The sequence below is a fragment of the Aythya ferina genome (genome assembly GCF_964211825.1).
Source record: "Aythya ferina genome assembly, chromosome: 2".
NCBI classification, from domain to species: Eukaryota; Metazoa; Chordata; class Aves; order Anseriformes; family Anatidae; genus Aythya; species Aythya ferina.
In genome coordinates, this window is record NC_140297.1 from 156042327 (window position 1) to 156066630 (window position 24304).

Sequence of the window (24304 nt, forward strand, 5' to 3'; positions counted from 1 at the left end):
AGTTAACTGTGTTCCCAACAAGAAACACCATCTAATAAGCAAAGAGATGACAAAGAGCCCAGAAATTGAAGGAAAAAGGAGGGGCAAGTCTAAGTTCTTGGAAGGACAGGTAGGTTTTGGATAGACATCAAGCTCAAAAGGAATCTACAGAGCTCACAGTCCCACAGACCTTAGGCCACACTGCTCTTTCCAGTTGTGCAAACCCTGACAATGCCAAACACCAGAAGAGGGTATCACAGGCATGTTCTTGATTCTCATGGTTGAAAAGTATCAAGAATAAGGGATAACTTGGGAACAAACCACAGTTACTCAGTTTGGATAAGGCCTGCTTTGTAGCTGAAAAGAATGCTTCACAAATAGCAGAACCATGCTATTATTGCTATGTACATGTTTAGAAATTGCTGGAGTCCAAAAGTATTTGGTGTGAGAAAGCTATACAGAAGCATTCAGTCTTTCACTGGCAGATGCTTAGCCTGTGTGAGCTAACTTTTTTTTTTTTTTCTATTCTTCCATGAACATACAGACCTAATGCAAAGGATGAACTTCCTAACAGCCAGCGGTAGTGTTGAGAATAAAAAGGTATCTTCTTTTCATCTAGATGAAAAGGCTTCTGATCTGAAACAGCCTTTTTACTAGTGTAGGTATGGTGTAGGTATCCTCTAGGTGACAGCTGCCCAGGGAACACACACAGATGCACACTGTGAGCTACTGAAGCTTGTTATTCAGGACCAAAACTACCATTTTCCTGCTGTCCTCTTAGAAATAGAGTGCTACTCATCCTGTTTTGAATCTAAGCAATGGGATTAAGGACATCAGTTTGAAAGCAGGATTGTTTAGTTCTGCTGTGCAGCAAGAAAAGCACAGGTGTCAAGACAAGACCAAGACAAGCTGGATATCTTGCGACTTGGGTCACTTTCCCCCTCGCAATGACTGCTTTTTCCCTGAACCGTGATCAGGCCAAAGTACTCTGCACAGGAACCACGTAGGGAAATGCAAGCAAATGGTTGTCCCAGATGTTTTGGGGCTGTGTTTCCTAAGCATCAGGAAGAGCTGCAGCCCTCCACCACCACCGTGGGGCGACCTAAAGCACATCACAGAATCACAGAATCACAGAATTTTCTAGGTTGGAAGAGACCTCAAGGTCATCGAGTCCAACCTCCAACCTAACGCTAACAGCCCTCCACTAAACCATATCCCTAAGCTCTACATCTAAGCGTCTTTTGAAGACTTCCAGGGATGGTGACTCCACCACTTCCCTGGGCAGCCTGTTCCAATGCCTCACAACCCTTTCTGTAAAGAAGTTCTTCCTAACATCTAACCTAAAACTCCCCTGGCTCAACTTAAGCCCATTCCCCCTCGTCCTGTCACCAGGCACGTGGGAGAACAGGCCAACCCCCACCTCTCTACAGCCTCCTTTAAGGTATCTGTAAAGCACAACTGTCATGACAGAGTATAGATCACACCAAATCCTTCCAATATGTATGCATTTGTCCTTGGATGAGCTCTGCTGGAGCTCTGGGCCCTGACTAGCCCTCAGCCTTTCTGCAGAAGGTGAAGCTGCAGGTGGCTGTTTCACCAAGCATCAGGTCTGCATAAAGCCACAAAGTCAGGGTAGCAGGTATAGTGTATAGTCCAAGTTAAATGGCACTACTTTTTGTTGTTGTTTTTTGATGGGGCAGATAGGGCAGGGAAAAGTGTATGGGAAATGATTCTGACCTGCCTTCAAGCTTTGCAAAAATCCTGGAACAAATAACCATTTCATAAATGCCTGCAAGATTATAAATCACAGCAGTGGCTGCTTCATATAGCAGCAAGGACAAGTAGCCTATGTTTTGAACTGATCTAATCTCCACTTTTAGCTATGCAACAGGCTTTAAGAATAGAGGAAATGTAGCTGTCACAGTCTTACCATTACGAGGGTTTCCAAAATACTTGCATGTGACATTTTCATAAACAAGCTGCAGCAGCGTGGTCTAGATGAGACAATGATAGATTGGGTGCAAAGCTGGTTTGATAACGTATTGGAGAGGGTATCAGTGGTACTTTGTCAGAGTGGAAGGATGTAGAAAGTGGAGCTCAGCCAAGTCTATTCTGGATCTGATTCTGGTATGTGTTTTCGTTAATGAACTAGATGATGGAAAGAGAGTACAGTTATTAAATTTTTGGGTGGCATAAAGCTCGGAGGCATTGTAAGTATAAGAGGACAGGATTCGAATTCAGAATGATCTTGAAAAATTGCATAACCTGTCTGGTGTGTAGAAGGCTGCATTTCAGCAGGGGCAAGTGCAAGGTATTGTGGTTTAACCCGTCAGGCAGCTGAGTACCACACAGCTCTTTGCTCACTTCCCAAACCATGGGATGGAGGGGAGAATCGGAAAAAAAGAATAGGTAAAAGCTTTAATAAAGAACAAACAAAGCAAGTGACGCACAATGTAATTGCTCATGACCTGCTGAATGATGCCTATCCCATCCCTGAGCAGTGGTCCACCCTACCCTGGCTAGCCATCCCATATTAATTGCTCAGCATGATGCATTGTGGCATGGGCCAGCTGTCCTGGTTCTCTCCCCTCCCAGCTCTTTTGCACCCCCAGCCCCTCACTGGCAGGGCAGCATGAGAAGCTGGAAGGTCCTTGGCTCTGTGTGATCACTGTTCTGCGACAACTAAAACATCGGTGTGTTATCAGCATTATTCTCATTCTGCATCCAGAACACAGCGTCAGACCAGCTTCTAGGAAGAAAATTAACTCTATCCCAACTAAAACCAGAACACAAGGTTAAAAAACGTATACACCGATATCAAAATTGCTTAATAGCAGTGCCATAGTGAAGCATGGTGTCACAGTGGATTGCAAGCTGAATTGCGTCATGCTCTTGAAAAAAGGCAAATCACCACCAAAGAAGGGTGAACAAACATGGAGTAACTTTCAAGACATGCAGTAGTCCTTCAGCTTGGCACTGGAAAAACTTCAGACACCATATTGCATTCAGTTTTGAATGTGACATCTCCATAAAGATAGATAGCATCAGAGATGCAGAAAACGTGGTTGGAACAGAAAGACTGGCAGACTTGGTGTCTGTTTAATTTCAACAAGCCTCAAAAGAAGCTCTTCAACAAGCTTCATGTACGTCAAAGGGTTTTGCAAACAGGAATAAAACAATTAGTTTCTGGGAAATGAACACGAATATGCTTGAATTACAGGAAGAATTTGGACTTTCCAACAGTGACATGTGCAAAGTAATGGAAAGATTCCTCTTGAAAACAACATTGTGCTAATGGCCTGACTGTAACTGCGCAGATACCTTCAATGCAAGAGTCATTGCATCCTTCTGAATGCAAGCCCTCATAAAGTTCATGCACCAAATGACTGGGTGTGGGACCACTTTGGGAGTGAGCTGCAGTGAGCTCCATGCTGGCTCTCTCAAATATTTCAGCCTGACGAAACCCAGGGAGTTTCAGCACAAAGCCTCAGTGTGGGCTGCTCCATCTGGGCTTTGCTTGTTGCATCAGTCTCTTCCGCACTTGCTATTTTCTTGCTGCCCGAACCATTCAGGAAAAGTTTGTTTGCGTGCAATGAGAAAGGCAGCATGTTTTACAGTTTCCCTAGGGTGGCAGAAAAATAAAAAGCTTCTTGACAACCGCTGAGATCTCTAACACACACACGCACACTAAATCTACAGTTTGGATGTGGTATTTCTTGTGGCACCATTTACTACCTGTCTCTTGCCTTATGGGCAGAACACTCTGAGGAGTTAAAAACTTTTCTTTGAACAGTTTAGAGTGATCTTCATTAGAGATGATACTTAAGCTTTTATTGCAATTTGATGTGCTGAAAGATAAGGCACTTGCTTATGACAGATTGCTTTGTTTCTCCTGTGGTACCATTGCCCAAGTGCAAGGAACCATCTCCAGTTGAGTCTGATGCCTCTGACAATGATTGACTTCATGCAATCAAGCATAATTAAACCCATAGACTCCATGGGTTCATGTCAGACCTGAACTTCTTGTACTGACTCAGATTTTCTCCAGAAAAATCTTTTCTGAACTTGGGCTGACAAGTTCTGAGATGAGGCAACAGAGCATGGAGGAAGGCAGGATGGTGAGTGGTGGTGGGGTAGGTCCAGCTAGGAGGAACAGCGTCAGTGATGATGGCCTTTTCAGTAGATAACCTGCTGGTCTAGAGAATTTGTGAAAAACATCTGAGAACAGATCCCCAACAACTACATGTTTGGAAACTGGCATCATTCTTTCAGACATCAAATGCATTTGTATTGTGTTTAGGACATTACTTGAAGTGTGTTTTGTCTTCTGGGATCTGCAAAGTTGTGTTTCCTTTGCTGCCTACTAATATGTAATTGATTGATCAACCACACGACTTTCCAAGGACTTGGAGAACCAGAGGGTGCTAAACTGCCCTCTAAAGGAATTCAGAACCAGTCTTCTGTTTTTGCTTCTGGAAATCTGCAGCTGACTCCCAAAGGAAGAGGAACAGAAACTGCCTATTCTGTTTTGTTTTACCACCTCAGAGACTCCAGCACCAAACACAAGAGCCCTCTGGTCAGCACTCCTGGCTTGGTGACCTTCAATTTTTCCAGTATTGCTCTTTGCCACTGAAAATTAAGAAGCTGAAGTTCATGCTGAGGCATGAGATTTATTTATTTTAGATTTATGGCAGCCATAAATTCTAGCCATTTGCTTTCAAAGACAGAAGAAGTCTTTGTAACCTTCATTTTGCATAAAATAAGGTGGAGTGTTACCATCACACCTTCAGGTGAGCTAGATTGTGGGTTTTACAGACTTCAGTTGGTGGAGAATCTGCCATATCCTCAGGTGAACTCTCCAGCATTAAAAATATGCAGCTTATCTGTAGTCTGAACTTGTCTGGCTGGAGCTACCAGCCTGTGAAGTGTAATGCATTTGTATGTTAAATTAAAAAGCCCTCTGCCCTTATATATATAATTCTTCTGAAATCCTATTTGGAGCTTTTTTCTTCACTCACTGCTTTTATATTTCATTACTGTTCTGCTGCAAGAGTTCAAAGTTTTCAATTGAAAGCACTATGCAATTCCAGGGGACAACGCTCTTCTGCACCAGTCTGTTTGCAGTACAGCGTGGGATGAAGGGAAATGCACGCACAACTCCCATCAGTGCTGAATGTCAGCTTTAACAGTGTCCCTCCAGAATCTGGGGCTATCTCTAGGCCTTTTCATCAGGGGCTTATAACCTAGCAGTTTGCTGTTCTCTGATACTAATGCTTGAAGTTTTAATGAGCACAGGCAAATGAGAGTGCTTAGCAACAATACAGATAGTACAACAAATACAGGATAAGCAGTTTGAGATTAGATTTTAATACCTTCTTAATGACAACACCAAGATCTAGTTATTGCTCTGTGTAACTAAGCCACTAACACAGATGCTAGAATACAACAACACTTACGCACTGTTGGGGTTTCCACTTTGGGAAGTGAGATTTTGGAAGCAACCAGGACAAAGCATGATACAGGGAGAGAATTTCTTCTTGCCAAACAATATATTCAGTCTACACAAGCACCATGATGGTATGGGCAAAGTGCCCTCCCTTGCATTGATTTCACAGAATTTCTCTAGATCCCTACAAATTGGAAAACTAAAGCAAAGGTATTGACATTGCTTATTAATTATTACGTTTTCTTTTAAACCTTAAACCCCCTTCTTAGCTCCATTTATTCCCAGGAATGACAGTCATATGGATGCAATCATGCTTCATGTTTCAGAACTATTTTATTTATTTATTTATTTATTTATTTATTTATTTATTTATTTTGGAGAGGGACTGGTTGAACTAAGCTCTGAATGGCCTTGAAAGGAATTTGACTCCTCAATGTGAAACTTGCAGGACTCTCTAATGTTTGAAAACACATTGGCCAAATACAAAAGCAAATGCTGTGGGACACTGTAAACTCCCCAAAGAAGCTGAAGTCAGCTTGCCATTTGGGAATCACTGGTCAAGAAACTGAAGGGAAATGCTGCAAAAATTGGAAATGGATCCTCAAGCTCAAACTCTGTGCAGTGCAGAAAAAAAAACAGCAAGCCAGTATCTGAATGGTTTGACAAAGGACACAACAAATTGTCCCTCTTACCATATGGCTAAAGATGTTGCCCTGGCAGAATTCAGTGTGTCAGACATGGGCCTCTAAAAAAGACCACTCTTACTACAATTTCAGTCCCATATTTGTTCCAGAACAGTTGAATAACCTTGTTTTTATTTACGCTCCGCTGCTGATATTGCCATTATGTAATGCTCTAAACAAGCAAACAAGCTGGTGTGTGATTACTGCATGCCCTTTCTTACCATGCATTGATTTATTGCTATCTGATATACTAGTCCTATACTAAATCTTATTAGTAAATCACCAAAAGGTGATGTCTGGCTTAAAAGTTTCACAGAGGTAAGAGGCAGACCCAGTGTCAGAGCAATGTACAAATCATTTCATGCCAAGAATATCTGGCATTGTGTTTTGTTACCCAATAAAACTTCAGCATCTGTTCAGGTCTCCTGTTCTCTTCGTGCTGATCTTTGCTACGAGGAGAAGAAAATGACCAAACAGTAGATTTAATGGTCCATGTATCAGTGTCTCAAACACTATCTCTCCTTTTCTCCATGATCCCTGAAAGCACGGGTTCGGATCCCAGCAGACCTGACTTAGCCCTTTTCCTTTCCAGGAAAGATATAAAGCTGCAACTTTCTGTACACCGGCCAAATGAGAAACAGAAAACAAAGGGGAGAGAGGGCAAAGAAAAGCATTTATAAGGAAGTGAGAGGCTTTTCAGGAGGAAATAATGAAACAGGAAGATAATGTCAGAGGCAACAGCCACAGAGAAAACACCCAACAAGAGCAAAGCTAAGGAGAGGTGGGAAGAAAATGCTGATGAGAGACTGAGGGAAGGGAGAGCAGAATGAAACAGAAAGGAGTCTCAGCAAATTTCCATAATGTAACACTGATGAAGCCTTTTATGATTATAAAGAGGAATTTTCAGAAGTGTTCCCTTGCAGGAAGTTTGCATACTCATATTTTAATATCTCTCTTTTCATATCTCTCAACACTTTCCCAGCCTTGAGACATCACTTATGTGGTACCTTGTGGGACCTGGATACAGGTTGCTTCCATCAAGAGCTAGACAGAACCCTGAGCTGATTCTATATTTGTGTTGGATGCAAAACTGCAAAATGCCAATGAAAGTAATGAGATTCTGAGCCACCTCAAGAAAATCCAAATCCATGTGTCTGTACAGTCTTAAACACTTCCACAAATCTCAGCCTGCACCTTATGCAAGTCCAGTCTCAAACACTGACCAGCATGAAAACTATGCATTATTGCCATTTACAGCCACGAGGTGCTCTATACTCTCAGACTAGATACTTTTTATTTTCTCAGATTGAATTTATGGCTACAACATTTCCTGAGATAGATCTATACAACTATAAAAACTAAAAAGATTATAGCTGTCCCTGAAATAATCTTTGAAAGGTATAGACCATCACTCAGTACTCGTGTCAAAAAACAGACTGCCACAGAAATCACGGTACAGCAGAGAGGAAGCTTTGGAGCTCCACAGAGTGATTTCTCCAGACTTTTCCACCTGAAACACATTTCTCCTGTGCAGATGATTTGCAGAGCATAATTCCACCTCAGTCACCCCAGGAGGACTGGCACCAGTTGTCTATTCTCTCTGTGCCTTATGAAGCGACAAGAAATAATCTCTGATCTCTTCAGGGCCTCTGCTGCAGATCTCAGGGGGAGGACATTCCAGCGGATTCCCCTCAAAATTGCATGAGCAGTAATTGCATCCCCAGTCCAGGTTCACCAACTCCCCAAAGCTTGCTGGAAGGGCCTGTAAACAGTTGTTTCCCAGCCACAGCGTGTGCAGGTTCCTTAAAACACAGATATCCTCAGGCAGGCTCTCCAGGGAGTTGAAGAGCAACAGCAGCGTTTCCAGTTTCTCCAGATACCGGATGCTGGAGGGGATGGTGTGGATTTTGTTGTCGCTCAGGTCCAGAAAGGTGAGGCCCCTCAGCTGGCAGAGGGGTGCAGGCAGTTCAGCCAGGGCGTTGTTGGCCAGGTGGAGGCTGCGCAGCCTCTGAAGCGCTGCCATTTCAGGGGGCAGGGAGCTCAGGCGGTTGTTGCTCAGGGTGAGCCTTTCCAAGTGCCTCAGAGAGCCGATTTCGGCAGGAATGGCCTTCAGGTTGTTGGAATCCATGTAAAGGAGGGTGAGGTTCTTCAGGCGGCTGATGTCTCGGGGGAGCAGCTCCAGGCGGTGCCTCAGGCAGCTCTCCCGTTCTGGGCTCATCTCCAGGACCTGCAGCTGGTCCAGGCCGAAGACCTGCTCAGGAACTGCTGCCAGCTCTCTGCCAGAGATCTTCAGTTTCTTCTTCCCTTCGTACTTTGGGTCGTGCTCTGTAAGGTACCTCCACAGTGGGTCAGGACCCGTAGGGGCACATCTGAAGGAGGCATCTGCGTTCATTCTTCCACCAGAAAGAAATGTAGCTGGCCGAACTAAGCCCAGGAGGGTGACAGACAATTTGTTGCATGCACCACGGGCAACTGCTGAGGTTCTCAGTTGATCAAGGCCCTCTGTCAGCTTTCCTCTCTGCCAGGCATGTAACAACACACATGCGGAGTGTTTGGGTTGCTCAGAGACATCCCACTGAGCAAACATTTGCCCTTCTTGCTTGGTCAGGTGTTTCCCTCCCGGCACTGCAGCGTACACAAAACCCAGTTCCCGGGCTGCGAATATTTCCTCTCAGTGCTTTCAGCTGGTGGCAAGTGTCTGCTGGTGCTTAGAAAGTGAAACAGCAGTGCTGTGCCTGTGCTTGTCAGCAGTTTGGTTCAAAGCATTTTTTGTTTGTAGCGCTGTCCTGGTGGGTGCACCTAAGATGTTTGTCTGAAGAATTTACATTGGTCATTCCCAGGGGATTGCAATGGAAGCAGCAAGGCTGGGTAGATAAAGCACATGGTAAATGGGACAAGGAGACAGACTCATAGCTGGTGGCTCGGGAGATGGCAGCCAGGAACAAGCCCTGCCCTCCAGGACAGCTTTTGCCTTTAACATTAACCAAACACAATAAAGCATCAGTTTTGAAATCTGGAAGTCATCCTCTCTCCTGCTGAGCACATGAACCTCTGCACCATAGAGATAGGGTATTTCTTGTGCTGCACTTATTCTGGCATATTTAAAAACTTTTTTTTTTTTTTTTATTATTCCTTACTGCATGGTTTTGTAATAGATGAAAAATACCAGGTTTATCCTAAGTCACTCAGCACAGCATGCAACACAGAGAGCAGGGCATTTTCCCACAAGGACACAATTGTGGGTTTGAAGCCTCAGGCTGAGAAAGCTACCTCTTTTATTTCATCCTCTAATCCTTAAGGTTTTCAGCTAAAAAATGCTTAGAACGACCATGTCAGATGCTTTTCTTGTGGAAAAAGAGGTTGTGGAGGGGTCTCCACAATCTCCCACTGAGTATTAAAGGCAGAAGACGTGTTGTAAGTGCAGTGTGAACAGGTCTACCAGGTCAGGTCTTGTGGACAGTGAATGCATGGGTTCCTATTCCCCACTCCAGATCCGATGTCCTCAGCCCTGGATGGTGCTGAGTTTGCAGGGAACCTGTCTCCCAACACCAGCTTGCACAGATGTGTGGAGAGTGTTGGGAGCCTGCTAGCCAGAAGATGCTGACTAGAGGATTTGGGGATTATAGGTGAATACCAATACCATTTCTGAATTTACAATTTAGGTTCTCCTGTTTCCTATTGGATTTTGCCCTCAGATACAGATTTTAAGAGTTGTTGCATACTGACTGTTATCCTCAACTTGGACTGACTGCAAATACCCTAGCCCTATTGAAATCAAGCTCTGAATTTCTGATTCACCTGTAAGAGAAAACTACCTCCTCCCTGGTATCCATCAGTGCTATGGGGTTCCTTTTGCATCATAAACTCCTAGGATGACAATGGCTTCCTGATGGGGACCATGCGAGCTGCTGAGCTGGGACTATCACAATTTGGTGAACGATGGTGTGAGCAGATCCTGGGGACACGGAATGGTTACTCTTGTCGTTTGGGTCACTGCTAATGTCAATGGGATCTGAATCACAGAATCACAGAATTGAAGGGGTTGGAAGGGACCTTGGAAGATCATCGGGTCCAACCCCCCATGAAGGTTATAGCATGAAGGTTATAGCAGCTTCATCAAGAAGGGGTGGACATTTTACATTAAAAAAAAAAAAAAAAAGATTCATCAGAGGAAGTCTAATAGCTGTTTATAAGTAAGACTGTGTATAATAACTTGGAAATATATTAATATATCAGAGATGAATATAGCAGCCAAGGAAAAGTGAGATTTTTTTTTTTCACTTGCAAGGGAAAGTTGCTGACTAGAAATGACAGACTTTACAATTAACCATAAAAATAAGACTCCCATCAAAAAACTGCTGAAGAATTTACTGCAATGAGAGTCATTTCAGACTTGAACAAAAGCCATCCCCATTACTACAGGAAAAAAATGGTTTTTATATATTAGCTTTGTCTGTGCTGTGAAATAAACTGAATTGCTGTACATGCCACCTTCTGCTTAAACAGATTTCTCTCTCCACATCAAAACCTGAGACTTTCAGATAGAACCTCATGCTGAGCCAAAGCTTAGAGAGAGGTTTTTCTGATGCTGGGCACTGTTCTCCCTACTGCACTTTTTCCTCCAGGGGTCTGACCCTGGGCATTCCTTTACCAAGGTGCCAGGTTCTTTTCTGCTCCATCTTGCAGGCCATCCTTCCTCCTAATGCTGTCTCATCAGGAATGTCAGTGTATGATTAATGTCCCTCAGTCAAATTGTTCCCTTGTGCTTTCTCCATACAGTTCATGATCCAAAAAATAAAATAACAAGAAGCCCATATTGTCAACATATGATCCCCCTCAGAGACTCAGCATATTGTTTTCATTTTTAATTTAGACTAACTTTAATGACAATATTGCAGAGTCTTGAATCAAGGTACATGAGGAATTCAGACTTTAGCCTATAAATCTGCTTTGTAATGCAACTCAGACAAGCACAGTCTCCTGTTCATACTCTCTTCAGGCTTTTCCAACTGGTTGTTTTCATTTCACAAGTCAGAACACAAAAATCTGGTTGTGACTTCTAGGTATAAACAAAACAATGAAGCTAAGCAGGCTTTTCTTAATTCAACCTCACTAGTTACAAGGTGTTGAAATGAAAGCCCAGACACTGATGAACTCTATGATAAGTACCATGCTTGGGATGTAGGAGGCAGTTGTGTGCCTGATGTAAAGACTCCCCCAGCAGAGCTGGCTCTGGAGGAACCACACCAAAGACCCCTGATGGTCTCTGCTGGATGCTCACCCCTGTGTAGGGCTGCAGATCAGGGCAAGAGCCTGATTTTACCCCCACTGCTGGTTCTGTTCTTGTACCCTGCCACAAAGTAGCAGACTTCATGCTCAGCAGAACTGATCTGATCTCACAGAGAATGAAATAGATGGTAGTGGATGTCTGCAGATATTTAAAGGACTTTTTTCCTGTTTTTTGCTGGCAAAAGGACAATACAGGTTCATGCCATAACCTTGTCCCACTCCCCCTGAGATGCTTGACAGTCATTCCCATAGCACCCAACACCTCATCACTTGTAACAGCTATCCCCACACCAGCTCAGTGGAAATATGAGTCAGGAAAGGTAGAGGATAAATAGCTGTCAGAAACTCTTCTTTCATGAACACCTTGTTAATCCAGGCAACACAACTCAGAGTGCTTCAGCTGACTACTTTAGGGTGGGCTAAATCACCCTCTCACATTAGAGACATCAAAATGCAGGTGCCGCAGCCTGATTCTGAATCTCACCGTGAAAGACTGAGTATGGGATTTAGGTACCTAGATACAAGCATCTCACATCATTTGAGGTACTCCGTAATCTCCCTCAGGGATGCCTACTGCAGATCTAGGACATCCCTTGTGGTACCCAGCCATGCATAGGCATCAAGTCCTGCTCCAGAAGCTGCCAAAACACAGACTGAAGCAGAGCAAGGCTTGGAAAGTTTCCACTTTAAAAGACTAAACCATCAGTAAATGCTATTTTTTTTAAAATTGTTCATAATTTGAAAGCTGTGTTTATCTCCCAGATGATTTTGCACTCAGAGTAAAGACCTTGGGCTTAGCTGCTGCAGAATTTTTATTGCATCTCTGGAAAAACACACACATTTGTTTTTGTCCTGGGCAGCGTAGTCTTGCTTTGATTACACATTTCCAAATAAACATGTGGAACGGAGTTCAACCTGAGACAGTTTAATTATCCCATATTAACAAGAAGAGGTGTGAAAAGGACAGCTCAAGAAAGCAGCATCAGAAGGCTGTCATGAGAGAAGCCTCTCCAAAGACAGTGAAGAAGAAAATAGTACATTCCTTGCTAGAACTCCAAGAAGAAGCTAATTAAAAGCAGTTTAGAATGCAAGTATAAATTGTTAAATAATGTAACATGCAAAATTATATTCCCCAAATGAGTAGTTTTTTGTTTTTGTTTTTGTTTTAAACTTTAGATTATTTACTTGACAGGCAAAATATGTAATGGAATAATGGTCTGTTTGCTATAATTGCAATAATTTACATATTTATTTTAAAAAAGAAAAACTCCCAGTAACATCAAAAAAAAATGCACGTATCATTAACACCTTTGTAATATGTAGAAAATGCATTAGGGAGACAGACAGTGTGATTTTAACAGTACGTCCTCTCTTACCACAGGGCCAGCGAAAAGAAATCCAACAGTAATAAAAGTGGATCCTTGGATTTCAGTCTCAGATTCACTGAATGGACTCTGCTGTGATGTACCAAACGCTTTGTTTCAGAGCCAGGAACACTGAGAGGCAAAAGCCACATCCCCATCTTGTACAGGAGTGGTTAGGGAAGCAGCCACAAGCACCATCTCCTCCCTGTCTGCCACCTCATGCATCCAAGGCTGCCTTGCAAGGTGTTGAACAGAAAAAACATGCCTGCCTGTCACCTTCCTGCACACACAGGCACCTGCTCAGGCACACAGGCATCTGCATTTTTTGGAGGGCAGCTTCTGACCATGCCCAGGGCTGTACTCGGGCATTTAACTGTCTGCCCAGATGGCAGATTTAATTTGGAACGAAATCTCAGGCCACCTTTCCAAAGACTGCAAATACCCACAAGCAGACTGAGGCAAAAACTGGTGCAGCTTTTTCTGCTTGAGCCTGTAGGGCAGGAACCCTGCACAGACATTTATCTTACTTATTTATTTGTTTATTTATTTATTTTCAGTTGACTTTAGGCACAGTCACACAGGACTTGCTTCTGTTGGAGCAGCAGCTACAAAAACCTCCCTTTGATGTCTATGCCCATAGCACCTGCATGGCTAATCTGGGTCTACAGCATGTGTCTCATGCTCCTCACTACCAACAGATTGTGCTTGGTAAATGCCATTTAATGGGCTGGAGAGACAACGAGGTTTAAGAAGAAACATGGAAATGGCATCCACTAAATTTAGAGTACAAAAACAAAGCTGTCTCTGGGAATGGACTGAATAGACAACCACAAAGTAGGGAATATGATAGAGCAAAGGAAGTTAGGCTGGGTCCCTTTTTCAGGGTGGAGAAATCGCACAGCTCTAGTCTGTGACTAGCCCATGCAGTTCTTCTAATTGCTATTGAAGGTGCAGGTGTGCCTCACTTTTGCTAACACAGACTCCTGGCAATGACTCTAAAAGACTTACAGATGAAAAAAGTTGTCTGAAAAAAAAATCAGCCCCCCAAAACAAAACAAAACAAAAAAAAGAAACAAAACAAAACAAAACTGAAACAAAACAACAAAAGAAAACAACTATAAAGCAAAAACAAACAAACAAACCCACAAAGAAACAAAACAACAAGATCTCCTTTATCTAATTATACAGTCTTGGAAGGGTGAAAGACCCTGACATTTGCTTAACAGAATATCATTATGTATTTAGCCTTCACATGGTATGTTTGAATGTACTGAAGTATATGTCATGCATGGCACATATAAACATATACGATACAGAGTCTGACGAGTTACCATCAGGACAGGAACTAAATGTCACATTAATATGGCAGAGTTAACATGCATGACCTCCATAAAACCTGTTCATTGTCATATTTATTCAAAATAATGGCTGGTGCTATATTGGGAGACATCTCTTGAGTAGGAAGCCTGTTGTACCTCCCCACTGGAGGGATGAAAACTGGACTAGGAAAAATGATGCTGTTAAATACGATGTGATCAAAATGCTTGCCTAATACTGAAATATAGCGAGCTGGCTTAAGATGCAGTACAGCAACATATACTATTGAGAGTTACTAAAAAGCAGTGAGCTTTTCACTTCATGATATTTTCACTTTGATTGGTCTTTCCATAGCAAGAATTACAGTAAAATCAAATCAAAGAGATTATTTGCATAGGAAATAGCAAAAATATCACCACTGAGATCTAAAAGGGAAAGACTTTGTTTAACCCTGGCAGTGAACATGCTATTTAATTTCATTTTTCAGTAAAGCAGAGGCAAATTTTATCTGCTGCAGGGTAAGGAAAAGACTCCAAGTCTGGCAAATAGCTAGCTCTGGGCTTTAGCCAGTGTCTGATTCTGGGAGGGTTGTAGACAGCTGTGGTTTCTGGTTGGCTTAGCCAGCTTGGAAGCACTGTGCCATGTGGAGAACACGCCAGGTCAGGGGGCCTGCATTTCTGTCTGCAAAAGACCTGATGAGATTTCTAAACAGATTCAGCACTTAGTGCCTGTATCAGGTTCATTACTCTGATCCTTCAGTACAAACTGCTTTGTTCAGAAGAGTTTTGGAAATGCAGCTCCTTTGCTGGTACACATCTCTGAGTTCATCATTCAGATCCACACCATTGTGTATGGGCAAGTCTCAGAGGGTTAGACCAAAATGACCAATTATAAAGGCATTCTCAGACTCTTTCCCTTATTATCTCTTTATTTAAGATTTTGAAAATGAGCTGATAAGGAAAAAGGACCCATGTCTGAGTTTTGGCTTTCACTCTCAAACACAATTTTCTCTGGGTTTCTGAATACCAATTTGATCTGACCTTTTCATTAGAGATCAACACTCTCCTAGACCAGCCTGTAATCTCTCACCTGCCTTCTAAGACACAACCCTGCCAACTTATTGTCATGGTGGATCATTCAAAGCAGTGAAGTTGGGTTGTGCTTGGCTTCCTGAGATTTTTAATATCAGAAGATGTTCTGTGCTTCACTGGCAAATTTCTTGGGTGACACAGCGGTAGGGAATTATGTGTGCACTGACAATGAAAAGCGGATTTGGCAACCCTGAGCTGATGGAGGACAGCATCACGGCTTTTTGCAGAGGCATCTCCCTGGCAGAAGGAAGATAAGCTTCCAAGGAACGCATTGCCTGTCCGTAAGTGTCTGTCCACTGTGAGCTGAGTATATTGGAGCCATCTTACCCAGCTTTGGCATGGGTAAGATGTCTTGCCCTCCTCCTCTCCATGTAGATGGCAGCTAGCACCAATAATCCTGCAGTCAGACTGTCTCACAGTTAATGCCCTGGCTGCACAGTGCAGGATTTGATTTCAGTTTCAAAGGTGAGAGGTAAAGCTTTGGAAAGAATTAACATCATAAAAAAAAAAAAAAAAAAAAAAAAAAAGTGGTATCTGAATTGTTTTGCATAAACAGCTACACAATGCATCCATGTCGTATGTTCTTCAAAAGAGAAAAAAACACTTATTTTTAATGTTTTAATATGCCCTGGTGTTAGAGAAAACAAGAACAAATTCACATATCACATCAAAGATAATAATAATAATAATAATTAATAAAAATAATCTGACCGACCGGCAGCATTTGTTGGCTTTAGAAGGCCTCCCATGAAAGAAACACAGTCGAAGACATCCGAGAGCTCTTGGCAGGCTTGATGAATTCAAGTTTTAAAAACAAGTCTGGGGATGCTCCCTGCATGCTAGGGCCCTTTGACATTGGCGGGCCTGGCAGCCAGGCTTGCATAGTAAGCGCACTGAGTGGGGTCACACTGTCCATTGGCTCCTGGAGGTCCCTGTGGGCCCATGAGACCAGGCACCCCAGCTTCACCTTGAGGGCCAGGTGGTCCTGGCATCCCATCTTTGGCATAGCCAGGCTCCCCTGGGAGGCCTAAAATAAAAACACAATGCCCTTGGTGAGTGGCACCCTTAGGGTACCATACTCAGCAGTGCAACATCACAGGAGACTGCGGTACTCCCACATGGGATGCAGGCATCAGCCTCTACAGTTTTGGGTCTGGTTGGCACTTATCTACAAGGTTATGGCAAACATGGATCCTCTGAATGCAAGATTTCCACCCTGTATGCACAACTCTACTATGCTTTCACAAATGTAGAGTTTCCACATTGTAGAGTTTCCATATAGTAGAGTTTCCACATTGTCATGCTTCAACAACATGGGTTGTTGAAAAAAGTGAAAAGTGGACAGATGTTGAAAAGTGGCCAGATGTGATGCTAGTGTTAGGTTTCTTCCCTTTGGGCCACTGGCTACAGAAAGTGTGTATGCTGTTATTTATGTTATCTTGATAGTTTATCTAATGTTGAAGAGCCCTTGTCTTCATGACTGTTCTGAGTGATGTTTTGTGGGGCTTTCTGAATAAACATACCTGGAATTCCTGGAGGACCTATTTCACCTCGTTGGCCAATGCCAGTATCTCCTTTCTCACCCTTTGCTCCTCTTTCTCCTGTAGAGAGGGGAAAAAAGCAACAACAATAAATCTATAAGCATTACCTGCAGATGTAAATAATACTACCACAGGTCTTCCATTCACACCAATGCCAATATATTTGCTAAAAAGCTGTTCCTAATTATGGTCACTCCTCTGAGATGGGGCATAAGGAGGAATGAAGACCTGAACCACTCCAATTCTGATCAGAGGTAGAACACACACTCTGCAATTGCTGGCCACATTCACGAAATCTGCTTTAGAAGACTGAGCCTGCTTCTAACATGACTTCTAAGTGCCACTTAGAGGCTACTAACAGGAGAGGTGAATACCAAAGTTGTTAAGCAAGTCCACTTACTACTTGTATCACTGAAACATCTCAGTAAGTCTGCCCAAGGCAAAGTAAGACCATGATACAAACTTAGACACTAGAAAATTGGAGGATACTCAAATATCTGGCAAGTTATGGGATGACTGTATTTAAAAATAAATAAATAAAAGGCTTTCAGAAAATACGACTCTTAGGGAAACAGTTTAACCAATTTGAAGCGTGAACATCCACAGCATCCATGGGCATCCACAGCTTCTCTGGGCAACCTGTGCCAGTGCCTCACCACCCTCTGAGTAAAGAATTTCTTCCTAAAAGTAATCAAAATCTGCTCTTTTTTAGTTTAAAAAAATTACTCCTTGTCCTATTTAAAACCATTACTTGTCCTATCAATGTCCTATCATTTCCTAGCTCTTCACCAGAGCTGCTTGTCACTCACCACCTCAGATATACTACTGCTACCCAGTGCCTACTCTGAAGAACACACGGTAGACACATCCCTTTATTGGAATTCCTGAACATATCAAGGTTTGCTCACCTTTGGGGCCAATGGGGCCAGGTAGCCCTTCAGACCCAGTCTGTCCAGGCCGGCCAGGCTCTCCTGGAGGGCCGGGTCTTCCTGGTAGTCCTTCTTTCCCAGGGGGACCAGGAGGTCCTGGTCTGCCATGGGATGCTTTTACATGTGCAGGCTGTATCTGAGCCAAGAGATAGGATAACTTTGCTGTGAAGAGAGAGGAATGAATGGGTTTGTTAGACCAGAAGGTCAGTGCTCCAAGACATGAGAGCCAGAAACAGTGTCCAGTAAAAGAGTGTCCAGAAACAGAGTCCAGTAAAATCCATGTGTTGTCACAGGGATTATGTGTTATCCCCACATAATCCTTCCCTGTTAGCAGTGTTGGTGCCTCACTGGACCTTTCTAGATGATTTGAACATTATTTTCTCCATAGCTTCAATCCTCTCCTGAATATCATGCTGAATCCTAAACACTTCTCTCTGTTCCTTGTGCACCAGGGATCTGAAACATCATTTCCTTTAATTGTACAGTTGGTGGACTTCTGTAGAACTGTGATCATTGCTGATCTGAAAATAAGAGCCTGTCTGTATTGCTTCTGCTACCCAGTGAGATGCTACATGGCTGCTCTGTAGGGAGAAAGCTTTCTTTTCTTGTTCTGGGCTGTTGTACATGTGGAGTGAAAGCCAATGTACCCATCTCTGCCTGTGAAGTCAGAAACTGTGACTAAGGCAGCTCCCTGTGTCAGCATGTTCTCTGATTTCCATGCAGGCACATTGCTTGTGGCTTCCAGATTCAAACCCTAAGCAGCCTTGAGGGCTCTTAAGACATACTTAGCATCACAAAAACATCCTACAGAATGAAGGGAAAAGGGTTTTCTATGTTGACTTCAATGACGCAAAATCTTGACTGCTTTTAGGCTGCAGTGGAAATCGAAGTCTGAGAGCATGTAAATAAACTCCTTCAAATAAATCACCTCATTTCACCACGATCTCTGGAGTGGAGGAAAATTCCCATGGATATGTTTCAGCTGCTCCAAGAGCTGTGTGAGGAGAAGTGCTACAGCTCTGCAGTTCACTGTCAGTAGTGGTCTGCAATTCATATATTCTGAGAGAAACAGCAGCCTAGATTCACCCTGCACCCTCTCCTCATACTGGTGGGCATTGAGTGTCACAACCAGAAATCAGGAACATTTCTCCTCCAGCTGGAACCTCAAAGCAAGTTTACCAGGGCCCATAGACCCTCTGTGGGCTTCTACTCTGCTTACTTTCACTTCCAAGGCCCCGAATGAATCTGTTCTAATTTGTATCTTCTTTATTCCCTACCATCTGAACCCAGGCATCTGCAGGAATGATTCTAAAACAAAGCTGTGTTGGGAGCAAAAGCCACAATGTGATTAGCACAGGCAATGTCCTTAGGCTGAAGAGGGGAGAAAAGCCCATGCAATGCTGCTGGGAACGTCAAGCCTGGGGAATGGTAAAGCTTGCTCAGCACATTTCATTTTACACATACCTGCCTTCCAGGCAAGCTTGTTGCAACATCACCTCCCAAAAGCAGAAGAGGTTCAGGTGCCAGTTATAGCACTGCAGCTATGGGAAGTGTGTTTGATGCACTAAGATCTATCTGTTGGCTTCTCAGAGCTGATTACTTACCATCTAGCTGCTTAGCTAATTCCTCTTGGACGAGTCTTCTCAAAGTCTCTAGAGATGGAGGTTCCCCCTAGGGTGTAATAATCACAGTAATAATAAGACATACTAATCACAGCCAGGAGATGTGCAAATGAAACTTTTGATGAAAGGCTTAGAGGGTTGCATTTCTCCACCTAGTGCATATGCAGGGCTGCAGGGACTGCCTGGAAGAAGAACATAAAGGGACTCAGAACATCCACAGTTCCCACCTGGCTGTCAAGGTGTAAGCAGGGAGCCTGATCAGAGGACACAGTTGCTCTCTTTCCTCATTTCCTTCCTAGATAAAATCTCCCTCCTATACACTAACAGGGAAAGTAATAGAAATTGAATCAGGAGACTTCCTCTGCTCCACTAGGCCATGGTGGACAGCCTACCTGCTTCCTCAGCTCTGCACGTTTCCTTGCAGAGAGAAGTATGTGTGCCTCCAGAGTAGTTAAGGAGAGTCTCTGGACTTGGTATATGCGCTGATACTGGATGCATCGCCTGCTGACAGGCCTTATCTCAGCAGAACAGAAGCCAATTCACACACACGATGCTCATTCTTCCAAACATGCACAAGCTTTTGCCTGATTCCAGGCCGCTGAAGGGAGACAGAGAGATGGGGCTGCCTGGACTCGGTTCCTTGCACAGCCTCCAAGGGACAGCATCTTTTATTCCCTCTCTCAGCTCCTTTGTGTGACAGTGCTGTTAAACAGCTGTAATACCCATTAAAACTCAAAGCTGTGTAAACAACAACACTGAGTGTCCAACTGAAAAACTGATGAAATCATTTTTGGTAGACTGGAAGGAGAATATTTTGGCTGAGGCTTTCCAAGACTATAAAATAATGGTTTTAGGGTAACTAGATGCTTATATTTCCATATTTCACAAACTCAGAAGAATAATTTTAGCTGTATTTTAAAGATAAACCATTTTGAGCACAAAAGATTAAATATTTTCCTTTATAATTTGTAAAGTGATATGTTTCACTTGAAAAATTTTTCATTTTTTGGTTAAAATTCTTCTTTCAATTTGTGACGATTTTGAAAACATTTCTGATCAGCCTAAAAATGGCATTCTTCTGTGAATGAAACTATTCACACAAAAGTGTTGTTTTTCACCCAGACTTATCCTTTTAAAATATAAGGACTGTGCCCTCTGTTTACAAAAACTTAATGAGGTCTTTTGAACCAGAAATTACTCATTAATAAATGTAGATTTTATTAAGTAGCTAACAAAAATTTCAATTTTAACTGAAATAAATGCTGATAGGTATGGAGTTGGTGCATTTGCTGCCTCCTTCACAATGTAAATTTTTGTAGTGGGTTTTTGCATGAGAAAGAGATGTGTTTGTTGGTGACGAAAAAAAAATGTCATTACTACTAACTACTTGTGACGGCTCTTAGTGAATATCCCAGTAAGTAAACATGGTTGTGGTACATAATTAGAAGGCTTACATATTATCTTTTGAAGTTTTAACCCTATTAGTTGCATTAAGTCTCCATAATCATCACTGGATATCATCAAATGTCTCTGTGCTGTTGAGACATGAAAAAAATGCTTTGTCTAAAATTTACCCAGCCTTTACATTACAGATTACTTTACTGTTTATTCCCCCCGAGGTAGTCTCAAATTCATCCTCAGGATGGGCATAGCAGCTTCATTAGTGTCAGTAGTTGTTTCCATTCTTCTACATACATTACCCTCAGGCACTCTCAATAGCTAGATTGTTTCCCGTTAGAAAGAGAAAAATATATATATATATTTATGTATTAAATGAAAATGGGATTTCATGAATTCTGATGAGCTGACTACAGGATTTCCAGGAATGGAGCAGTGACCTTTCCGCGGCTTAGTGTTTTGTCTCTCATAATAACCAGTGGCAGAGGAAGGCATAAGAACTCTACATGAAATGCTATGCGTTAACATCCATATAGGAAGAAGCTTTTTCAGACTCCAGGTACCCAAGGACATAGTCTCATGACCTGATTAGGCTTTTAGAGGAGTCAGAGACTGGCTTTGGCTATGGGTCTGAATTGTTCAGCTCTCTTGAAGTCCAATCCAACACCCCCACACCAAATCTCTACGATATCTTACAGTTCTGATTTTTATGTATGAAGAGATAAGAGATAAAAATGCTGCTTCCCCGTTGTAACATATCCTTGCTCAGATTTCTGTCAGCCTTACCATAGGAGCTTTTCTGATTGTACTGTGGCAGTAAAATTACCATACAAAGCCCTTATCTGGCAGCCTTACCCTTGGTCCTGGAAATCCTGGCTGTCCTGGGGGACCAGGAGGTCCAATCTGCCCCGTGTCTCCTGGTGGCCCATGGGGACCCATCAGTCCTGGATGACCTTTATGACCAGGTATCCCGGGTTCACCTGGAGGGCCCTTTTCTCCTTGAGGGCCTTTTTCGCCTTTGATGCCAGGGTCTCCCTAAGCACAAAAACTGACATTACCACCACGAAATAAAAGGCAAACTTCTGAGTTCCAAGCACAGCAAAACACAAACAGCTGAGCTGGCAAAGTTACTGAATACAACATCTGGTGCATTACAAATGATCCACAAATTATTACTGACGCTGAATGATTAAAGAGAGGGCTGGGAGGAAAGGGGAAGCATAGCAGATCTCCACAGGCCACACTTCACTCTTAAATGACCCCTTACCCCGGCCCCTACCTCAAAATAGCTGTTTTTATTTCAGTGTAATGAAATAACTAATAATACTTTCCAACCTACTCTGTCTCCTTTGGAGCCAATTTCACCTGGTTTCCCTGGTGCACCCTGCAACAAAATAAAGGTGAGCATGAAAGAGCTATCCATAATAACAGTAAGTAATAAAACGTATGCATTCACAATGATTCTTGCAACCTGGGGAAAATACATTTCCCTGTTGGTCCCACAGATCCGTGAGAGCTCTCTGTTTGCTCTCAAATATCAACAAATCAAGAAAAAAATGAGTTTGTTGCAAACCAGGTAGCATCCTCGATGTTTTTTCCTGAGACACTAGCACTGAAACAACCAGGAGTTTAACTTACCTCTTTTCCTGGAGGGCCTTTTTCTCCTGGATCTCCCTGAGAAGTAGAGAGAGTGGATTTATGACCGTACTGCAAGGACTTGGAAGACCAACCCTACCTATTAACCAAGAGTCTCACTTTCTGTCTAAAGCACAAGTTTTCTACCACACAGTAGTGGGTTTGGACTATTTATTGTCAGCCTACTGCTATAGGTCATTCCTGGAAAAGCACATCCTATTGAGAAAGGATTTTTAGTAAAGCTATATACCATGTAACTGTTTGTAAATAAAAGGAAAGCACATCTACAGAACCAGCTGAGATCAGCAGAGATGTTTTATTGAAAATGCATTTCTGCTTTCAGTAAGTTCTATTTCTTTTTCTTACAGATGTTTCACAAAGCTTCCTACCCTTTAACTTGGGCTGGTTTAGCTTAAGCACTGCCAATGTTATAGGCATAACTGTCTAAAGATGTAAGGGATGCATATTTGGTAATGAGAGGTATCATCTTGTATCACAGAAGCTGAGATAATGGATACAGAGTCAGTTATAAAACAAATTCTATCTTGAAAGCTTGCCCATATTTTAGAACTGTATCAAATAAACTCAATTTAAATAAGCACCCCATCAGGATTTTTTTTTCTATACTCTACATTTAGAATGTGATAATAAAGCAGTACAATCTTTGCATTTCAGGAAAAAAAAAATAAATCACTGCAGTCCTGGAGCATACTGATGGAAACAAAGCAAACATTAAACTACAGGTTGCTAAAATTCTGCCTGCATTCCCATATCATGAGTAGATGGATTCATCTTTACAATCCATTTACAATTCACACGTGATCATATCTGTAATGTGTGTATGCAGATGGCATTTTTCCATAACCTGGCAATACATGGAGTAACTTCCACTTTGCTAGCATACGTCTCCATATGCATGAGCAATGCAACTAATCACAGATGTGTGATCACATCAGCTCCAAATCAGGCAGCATCAGACCCACTTGAGTATTCCTTAGGGCCACTTCTGCTTTAAATGGCCACCGTGTTTGCTGCCTTAAATTAATTTTCCAGAGAAATATTTTTCTTCTCTTTTCATCACAAAACTCCCTTACCGATCATTAAAAAATAAAAAAGGAAGAAATTCTAGATTCACATAAAAACAATTAAAATCTCATTTTATCACACTAGAGTTAGAAATGAAAATATTTACCTAACATTCACCTTTTCTACCCTTCTAGTGGAATGTAGTAACTTATTTTGCTTGCCTTGGAAGGGCTAAAGACACTGGATTTCAAAGCTGTGATATTTTCATGTGAATATTATTTTAAATCAATTTGGGAGATATTTACATGTTTTAATCGCAGTTTGCCTCTGTTGCAGGTAACAAAGGAATTTTCCTGGGAGCAGCAAATATCAAGAATAACCATATTACTATCTGCACTTAAAATTTCTGGATTTAGCCCTTCTGGAGTTCATGCAGAGACATAGACTGGGTAACTCAAATAACCCCATACACGTATTGAGAAGACTGTTGAACCATCCCAATTAATGTGCACATTACCAGGGCTGACTGACAAATACCAATTCATTAAATGAGATTACAGTCATTTGCCCATAAAAATAACGCCAGTCTTTGCAGACCAGTTTCCTTTGGAAGTAGAGCATGTGGCTTCTGGTTCTGTGAGATCTCCTGCCTATGATTTCTACCTAATTAAAGAAAACTATGTCCCACCTTCATCTGCCCACCATCTAAAAGCAGGTAATTAGTGGCTCTAATCCATCCCCAGACATACTTACAGGTGGTCCTCGGGGTCCTATGAAGCCAGGGAGTCCTGGGCTGCCATTCTCTCCTTTATTTCCTTTAGGACCCTTTGGACAGAAATGAGAGAGACACTAGCAGCCCTTTCTCCACCACTTCTTTTCCAGAGCATGCACTTACAGATACATTGGAATATGCAAATTTCACCGTAGCAGCAGGGCTCCTAAAACTGACAAGGAAAGGAAGAACAAAGTCATTTAGAAGAGCAG

At 42.4% G+C, this 24304-nt stretch overlaps 1 protein-coding gene across 1 annotated transcript in view; it reads right to left on the minus strand.

Moving 5' to 3' along the window:
* Positions 1–15801: 15801 nt before the first annotated feature.
* COL22A1 (collagen type XXII alpha 1 chain) overlaps positions 15802–24304 on the minus strand; it is a 222941-nt gene continuing 214438 nt past the window's right edge. Inside the window, exons 59-66 of the mRNA XM_084512133.1 lie at positions 24074–24145; positions 22298–22333; positions 21999–22043; positions 21515–21694; positions 19244–19310; positions 17619–17801; positions 16693–16770; positions 15802–16196 (exon numbers count right to left, since the gene is read on the minus strand). Coding sequence (XP_084368259.1) covers positions 16009–16196; positions 16693–16770; positions 17619–17801; positions 19244–19310; positions 21515–21694; positions 21999–22043; positions 22298–22333; positions 24074–24145 — 849 coding nt within the window. The 3' untranslated portion in view covers positions 15802–16008. The remainder of the gene's footprint in view (positions 16197–16692; positions 16771–17618; positions 17802–19243; positions 19311–21514; positions 21695–21998; positions 22044–22297; positions 22334–24073; positions 24146–24304) is intronic.